General features: G+C 37.8%; 1 protein-coding gene across 2 annotated transcripts in view; it reads left to right on the plus strand.

Annotated features, from left to right (window-relative positions):
* LOC140481494 (beta-1,4-galactosyltransferase 3-like) overlaps positions 1–3,809 on the plus strand; it is a 46,521-nt gene extending 42,712 nt beyond the window's left edge. Inside the window, exon 5 of one of the 2 annotated variants that reach the window (XM_072577776.1) lies at positions 322–3,809. In XM_072577776.1, the coding sequence (XP_072433877.1) occupies positions 322–475 (154 nt within the window). In that variant the 3' untranslated portion in view covers positions 476–3,809. The remainder of the gene's footprint in view (positions 1–321) is intronic. The other variant, XM_072577775.1, reaches the window with a different exon arrangement.
* The last annotated feature ends 4,997 nt before the right edge of the window (positions 3,810–8,806 follow it).

An 8,806-nucleotide genomic window follows, 5' to 3' on the forward strand; every position in this document is an offset into this window, starting at 1 on the left:
AAACTCCATCTGCCACTTCTCAGCCCATTGGCCCATCTGGTCAAGATTCTGAGGTAACCACCTTCGCTGTCCATGACCCCTCCAATTTTGGTGTCATCTGCAAACTTACTAAATGTACCTCTTATGCTCGCATCCAAATCATGAAGTGATATAATTAACAGAAATCTGGATTGAGTTTGCATTTTCATTTAATTATTTGTTAATACTGAGTAGAGTGACAGGATTTTTCTTTCACACCTAACTTAAACACATTTTAGAATTTTTTTTTGTCTCCAATTAATGTATACCACTTAGTAAATCTAGAATGTAATTACTTCACAGATTTGACATGGTGGTAAAGGTAGCCCGGTCATGGCGACTTGATGGGATGAATTCCATAGAGTACAATTTGCTTCATAAAGAAGAGCTTCCTCTGTACACCAACATCACCGTGGACTTTGGAAACAGTGCAGAAGTACAGTCAAACATCAAATAACAAATGCCCATCCCTTTAAAAGTCAATATGATTCAAGATGCCTCAAAGGGCAAATGCTGGTGGTTATTGGGCATAAACAAAATCCACAGACTTCTTCAGATTAAGAAATCCATCAAAATGCAAGGATATGAGATATTTGCTGCTATCTTTTCCTGTTCAACAAAACTTTCAAAATTATGACTTTCAGTATTTTTGCCCTTCAGTGCTGTAGGACAATGTAAGTGAAGAATCTCCACTTTGGATTTCAATTGTCATTTTATATTTTGCAAATATTTATGCCTATTCATGAAACTTGAAATGTTCGATTGTGGTATTTTGGAATGAGGCCTTTCAAATAGGTTATTTGTATTAGAAAGAACTTGGTAGATATTGGCAATGTGCATGGTCAACTTGATAAACACTTGCTGTGTCACATCTAGTAAATCAAAATGAAGAACTAAAGCAGTTAATAAATATAATAAATCCATGCACAAATATTAAGCTGTTAGTGGTCCTGTTATTTTCCTAATTGCATATATTAAAAGAATTGCATCAGGACTACATTTCAGATTTTATTGCAATCTAATGAAATAAACACTTTCACTAATGTAGTATTTTTGTCACACTAAATACAAGGTATGTTTGTTCAGTCTACCAGATATGCTAAAACATGTACATTTAACAACATATATAATCCAATTGTACTATGGAGGCATTTATAGTCAGTTAATTCACTGCAACTTATTCAATGGATGTTTCATTACATCTTTTTAGTATTGGTAGCTCTGACACAATTGTTTGCATATGTAATTATCAATTTATTATTAAATATATCTTTATGCTTCTACATAAGTTTATTGAGCATGTATTTTGTAGTTTCTACTATTTCCTTTTTCATGAGCTATTAAATCGAACTTTATACACTGAATACAATTTTGATTATGCTTGAATATTCGTGAGTTACTATTTTGATTGAGTTGGGTTCTTCAGGGTGTAAATACTTGTAGCCTCTGAGGTCAATATTGCTTACCCAAGATTCTTATGTTTCCCATCCTCATGCCTTTTTTCTTCCTGTTTGAATTGTTTTAATTATTTGATTGTTCCTTGTCACATCATAACTGCGTTGTTGTCTACTTGACCTTTTCAAAGGATGTACCAAGATAATTCAATGACAGTAGTTCTTCTGATCTTTGCCCTGCTCTCTGTCCTTGTGAAACCTCTGTTTCTGCAAGCAAAATGACTTTGTTCATGTTCTGTAATGAGCTGATCACCGATTCAAATACTTCCTTGTTCATACCCTATTATGCACAGGCTAATTAGATAATACCTGATTGAGGGAAACATGACAGCTTTGGCTTCTTAAGGCACTTATTCTTTTACATAGAATAAGTATTTTAATGCAACTATTTCTGTGTATAAATTTCCTAACACTTTCAGGTTTTGTGTGAAAGTGGCAAACAGCAAAATTGATCACTTGAAATTGCAAGCACATCACATCCAAGAGGGACCTAAAGTCCTATCTGTTCACTGAGATTTGAGGCATGCAAAGACATAGCACGCAGAAGCTCATTGTACATATGCTTTCCATTTGGAGGAATGGATGATTAATTTCACTGATCTTTTCCCAAATTTTGCAACTTCTTTCATTTAAGTATTAAATCTAGTTCACTCTTACATTTCATAACTAATGAAGGTAATTCTCATTTCCCGATCTTACATCTGTCTTATCTGGTTATTGATCTCTTCATCAATTTGATTTAAAACCCTTAATTTTGCATATCTTAAATTTCCCCTAACCTTCTCTGCTGTAAGCAAAACAATTTGTGTCTGTAGTGTCTCTTCAGACAATAAACTCCTTTGTCAATGATATCATTCAGCTCTGCACCCTTGAAAGTCTTAATGTTCTTTCCACAGTATGGTCATTTGTCCTTTCTATAAATACTTCACCTGAATACATCATTTACTAAGTGTATGGAAAACCCAGAAATTTGTGGGGTTTTTTGAGCTTGGGATGAGGTGATTGTCAATATAGTCATCAGATTCAAATGTCATCACTCATCTCATTTCCAACTTTGGTAAGTGTTTGATGCAATGATTAGTCAACAAGTCCATTACCAAACCATTTCTATCAATTGGGCAGCAACATAGTTGGACATTATACTACAACTACAAATAGGAGCAGAAATAGACCATTTTGGCTTTTTGAATCTGCTGCATCATTCACTAAGTTTTTGACTGATGTCATTGTCGTCTTAGTTTCAGTCTTCTGGCTGTCACCACAACTCAAACCCCTTGTAAATAAAACAAAATCATCTATCTTAACTTTGAATGTATTCAAAAACCTAGCTTCCACAAATCTCTGAAGCAGATCAGAACTGTAGATCCAAAGTCATTTGATCCTCCCAAGAATGTCATTTTTACCATATGCCATGTTTCAAATAAAATAAACATGCTGGAAAATCAAATTTGGAATTGAATGGAGATTCTGGGATTTTTTTAATCGGGTGCTAATTGGTCTGTACCCTTTTTTTTTGTGTATGGTTGTGGACAAAAAAGGAATGACACTTTTCAAATTTAATGCTGCTCTTTATGGTTTAACAATTTTAGATTTTGCTGTGGACGTGTTGAATTCTTTGGATTCAAGCAGTCATATCTTTGTTTAAAAATAGTTTGTTAGGAAATGCTGCCCCCATATACCAGTGTATTTAACCTATATTGTATATGATTTAATTTGTGCTAAAATTTGATTTTGTAGATTGTGCTGTACCTAACTTTATTTGCCTTACCCTGTTAGATCACATTAGGATAATCACTTTTGAGAAGAAATGTTAATAAAATAAGTCTCATACAGTGACATGCATATTTTAGAAACTTGGGAGGTGCTGTAAATTCTGACCCTGATTTCGTTATCATAAGAACAGAATTCTATTTTATTTACTATACTAAATCTAAGTAATGAAAACTCTCCTATTAATTTAGAACAATTGCCTGATCCAGTTGTAAACTATCTTATACCATGAATACTGTTGTTCAGTTGTTTGAGTTTGTAATTCCTACCCTTGTGAATATTATTACTTGGTGTTCTCCTTCTAAATTTTTTTTGTATGTATATAATAGCAAGTTGTATTAAATTTGATAATAGTTTGGAAACAAGTGCAATTAATAATTTTGCAATTTTTTGTCATGTGAGAATTATCTGTGCATAATTTGATATTTCCTGATGTAATTAAGTAAAGGGATGCACAAAGTTTTGTGAAATCACTTATTGAACTCCATTATTTATTGAATTTGCAAAGGAGAGGAGTAATAAAATTAGGGCAACAATGTTCCACAGCACATGAGCAAATATGCAAGGCTGTGAATACAACTTGTATTTATGTTTTAATTTTGCACACTTAATACATTAAGGATTACTTTAAATAAAATTGTAGATGCATAGAATGGTCAGTGTAAATGATTATTAATAAGCATTAGCTCTCAACAGTTTTTAAATTTATGTCTGGGTCACCTGAGGATTTATTTTTCATTTAGTGTGTCCATTTTTGAAGTACAGGTTGCTTGACTGTTCATTTAGAGAAAATGTTTGTGCTGTTTGGAAATCTTTTTATCTTGAACTTTGTTACCCTGCCTTTACGCTGTGGAAGTTGATTATAATGGACTTTTTTTTAAAATGTGATTTTGTTTTAGAAGATTTGTCGCTAAGGCTGAGGTTCAGGTTTTAAGTTTGCTTGCTGGAATGGAAGACTCGTTTTTGGACATTTCATCATACTAGGTAACATCAGTCAACCTTCAGTGAAGGGCTGGTGTTATGTCCCGCTTTCTATTTGTCTTGGTTTCTTTGGTTAGTGATGTCATTTCCAGTTCTTTTTCTCAGAGGGTGGTAGATGGGATTCAAATCTATGTTTATTCGTGGAGTTCCAGTTAGAATGCCAAGCCTCTAGGAGTTCCCATGCGGGTTTTTGTTTAGCTTGTCCTACGATGGAAGTTTTGTCCCAAAATGGTGTCCTTCCTCATCTGTATGTGGGTCATGTCTTTACGTGGTTGGTTAGTTGGTGTTCATGTATCCTGGTGGCGAATTTTGTGCCTAATTTTCTGATGTAGTATTTGTTATAGTCCTTGCATGGTATCTTGTAAATGACATTCATTTTGGGGTTTTTTTTATAGGATCCTCTTTGATGCATTAGCTGCTGTTTAAGTGTGTTGGTGGGTTTGTGAGTTACCATGATGCCAAGGAGTCATCGTAGTCGGGAAGTCATGTTAAAGATGTCCTTTGATGCAAAGTAATGTGGCTGGAATTTCTGGGCACTTTGTGTCTGCTTGTTTGAGTTTGTTGAGAAATCAGCTGATTTGTGTTTTTTGGGCACCTGTTCTTCTTGAATACGCTGTGTAGGTATTTTTCTTCAGCTGTTAGTGGTTCCTGGGTGCTGCAGTAAGTTGTTGTTCCACTTGTGGGCATTGGGATGATTTGCTTCTGTAGTTAAGTATTTGGTCTGTGTTTATTGTTCTGTAGACACTGGTTTGAAGTTCTCCATTAACTGTTCAATCTAGAAATGGGAGTCTATTGTCATTCTCCTCTTTTGGGAATTTTATGCCAGTAAGGATATTGCTGGTGTTGTAGATTTCCTCTAATTTGTTCCATTTTGTAATCACAAGGTGTTATCCATGTAGCGGATCCAAAGGTTGGGAGGGCTGTTTGTTCAAGTCTCTGCATTACTGCGTCTGCTAAGAATCCTGATATTGGTGATCCCATGCGTGTTCTGTTAATTTGTTTGTAGGTTTTTTTTAGATTAGATTAGATTACTTAGTGTGGAAACAGGCCCTCCGGCCCAACAAGTCCACACCGACCCGCCGAAGCGCACCCACCATACCCCTACATTTACCCCTGCATCTAACACTACGGGCAATTTAGCATGGCCAATTCACCTAACCTGCACATCTTTGGACTGTGGGAGGAAACCGGAGCACCCGGAGGAAACCCACGCAGACACTGGGAGAATGTGCAAACTCCACACAGTCAGTCGCCTGAGGCGGGAATTGAACCCGGGTCTCTGGCGCTGAGAGGCAGCAGTGCTAACCACTGTGCCGCCCACCGTGTCTTCTTATTGAATGTGAAGTAGGTGGTGAGGCACCGGTCTACTAATTTGAGGATGTTCTCTTTGCTGATGAAGTTGATTCTGTCTGGTGTATGTATCCTTGCTTCCTCTAGTAGTACAGTCAGTGTTTCTTTGGCCAGGTTGATGTTAATTGATGTGAACAGGGCTATTACATCAAAAGAGACCATTATTTCATCCTCCTCTATCTTGATGTCTTTGGTGTTCAGGAATTCATGGATGGAGTGGCATGAATCTTCTACAAGGTATTTCAGTTTTCAGTGGAGTTCCTTGGCTAGTCTGTGTGTTGGTGTTCCAGGTAGTGAGACTATGGTCTGATTTGAGGAGGGGGGAGGGGGGCTGTTGGTGTGTTTAGATTATATTCCCTAGAGTGTGGAAAAGCGCCCTTCGGCCCAACCAGTCCACACCGACCCTCCGACTAAACCACCCAGACCCATTTTCCAAGGCTGGAATTGAACCTGGGTCCCTGGCGCTGTCAGGCAATAGTGCTAACCACTGAGCCACCATGTACTTTAGGTAGCATGTAGACGTGGGGTGCGTTGGATCCATCCGGTTTCATTTTTTTTATTTGGAAGTCTGTCTTGTTACATTGTCTCGATTTCTGACGTCTTTTCAATGTGGATGTCATACAGTTTTCTAGTTGAGGTTGGGTCTATCGCCACATGTTGGTATCTGCAAGCAGTGAGTTTGCTTTCTCAATGTATTCTCATGCACCCTTTGTCAGCAGGTAGGATTACAATGTTTGTTTTTGTCTTGAGTCTTTCCAGGGATTTCTTTTCCTGTGTATTGTGCTCCTTGACTCTTTTTCTGCTTAGTGTTGGTGCAATTGTCTATCTGATGGTCTGCTGAGTTTCTTCTGTCTTGCTGTGTTAATCCTAATGCTGCTAGGAAGTCCTTCTTGTCTACGTCTCTGTAGTTGTTTATTCCTCTTACTAGGACAGCTTTTTCTGTATCTGTTGGTGGTTGGTCTGATCTTTTTTTTATCCAAGCTTCTGTGTTGTCTGTGCTGAGTTTGTCTAGTTGTGTTTTTTTTCCTGTAGGATTAGTTTTTTTTTCATTTTGTTTGCTGCTATTTAATGCTTATGGCTTGTTCTATGTCTGTCCATTCGTGGTCTGTTACGTTAGAGTTTTTGGTGTAAAATTTCCCAATTCTATTTATGGAGTCTGTGGGCATTGATAATATTTTCTCACGACATTCTACAGCAGTTCTGTTCTGCTATTTCTTTGGCTAGTGGGATGTTGAGCAGTGGCTTGTCGTTAAGATATTTTGGTAGTACCTGATTCCTGAGTCAGTCACACAGGAAGTACAGTTCATGGGTGGCGTTCATTCGGATGACATTGGTTTCCCATCTTCGGGCTAGTTTTAGCGTGTAGCGCCCAAAGGTATTTGTAGCTAAGGCTGAGGTTCCAGTTGTAAGTTTGCTTGCTGAGCAGGAAGGTTTGTTTTCAGATGTTTCATCACCATACTAGGTAACATCATCAGTGAGCCTCTGGTGAAGCGCTGGGGTTATTCTATTCATGTGTTTTGGTTTCTTAAGGTGGGTGATATCATTTCTGGTTCTTTCCCTCAGGATCGTAGGTGAGGTCCAAATCCATGTGATTTTTGATGGAGTTTGAGTTAGAATGCCAGGTCTCTAGGAATTCCTATGCGTGTCCCTGTTTTGCTTGACCTACGATGAATGTGTTGTCCCAGTCTACAAAAACAGTCATCCCAACACCCACAAATGGAGTTGCATCAGGACACCATTTCAACGAGCCACAACACCCTGCAGGACCCAGGAACTATGGACAGCTGAAGAAAAATACCTATACAGTGTATTCAGGAAGAACAGGTACCCAATTATCACAGTCTGCCAATGCTTTTTTGTTTTTAAAAAACACCCTCTTCAACAACAAACCCAAATAAGCAGACACCAAGTGCCCAGAAACTCTAGTCACATTACATCAAAGATACCTCTGAAATGGTTTCCAGACTACTCTGATGTCTTGGCATTATGGTAGCCCACAAACCTACAATGCACTTAAACAGCAGCTAATGAGCCTAAAAGGAACCTAAGCAGACAACAAGTACAATGAATGTCATTTACAAAATACTATGCAAGGACTGTAGCAAACACTACATCAGACAAATCGGCACAAAACTAGCCACCAGGATACATGAACATCAACTAACCACGTAAAGACGTGACCCCCCCCCCCCACCGCCCAAATCACTAGTATCCTTACATACAGATGAGAAAGGACACCACTTTAATTGGGACAAAATATCCATTGTAGGACAAACTAAACAAAGACTCTCATAGGGATTCAAAACGCAAATAGAAAGCAAGACACAAATAGAAAGTGGGATATTACATCAGCATTTCACTGGAGGCTTGCTGATGTTACCTAGTATGGTGACAAAACATCTAAAGACCAATCTTCCAGCTCAGTGAGCAAACTTACAACCTGACAGAATATGTTGAACTTGATCATCTAATACTATTTTTTTAGATCTCTTCTGTAGCCATTGTGCTTACTACTACCTCCCCAACCTGCTACTCACCTGGTAAGTGCATTCAGCTGCTGTGTATGTTTCTACGTTCTTTACTTGCATATCAAAACAAAATCTTCAGAACATTTTTCAATTTTTCTGGTTTCAGATTGTACCTTGAATTATAATGACAACATGCAGTGATCAAGTTTGCATATTGGTGATGTGAATGGCTTGAATCCCACAGAGGAGCTACTATACAACTTATATACAATAGTTTGATAGTGTTCTGTTAATGCATACTATACAACACCTGACTACAACTTGGGCATATGTCATTTCTTGACTCCCTTTAATCATTTCCGAGGCTAAGCACATTTGCAGTGCATTCCTCAGGAGTAGACATCAATGGTAGCTGTAACCTCTGGTGCCCTTTCTTAATATCACTGAAGAGAAACAAGTATGTGACAAACAGCACTCCATACCCCAAAATTATCAAAGTTATACTGCTTTAAAGTGGAACAAGCTAACTTGATATCTATCATCTATTACTCCGCTTTCTAAATGGATAAGAAAACAAGAATGAAAGCTGCAATATTCCATGTGAGTGGGGCCATGTTTTTAAAGGGTTTACAGATCAATTTGACTTGACCTAGCATTTGAACACACTCTCACCTCACTGACTGTCTGAGGACACCTCACTCATTCAGTCGAAATGGGAGTTCTGTGGCGGTATCAACCAGTCTTTGTAACTAGTTGCTGTGAACC

This window comes from Chiloscyllium punctatum, chromosome 9 (genome assembly GCF_047496795.1).
Source record: "Chiloscyllium punctatum isolate Juve2018m chromosome 9, sChiPun1.3, whole genome shotgun sequence".
Taxonomy (NCBI): Eukaryota; Metazoa; Chordata; class Chondrichthyes; order Orectolobiformes; family Hemiscylliidae; genus Chiloscyllium; species Chiloscyllium punctatum.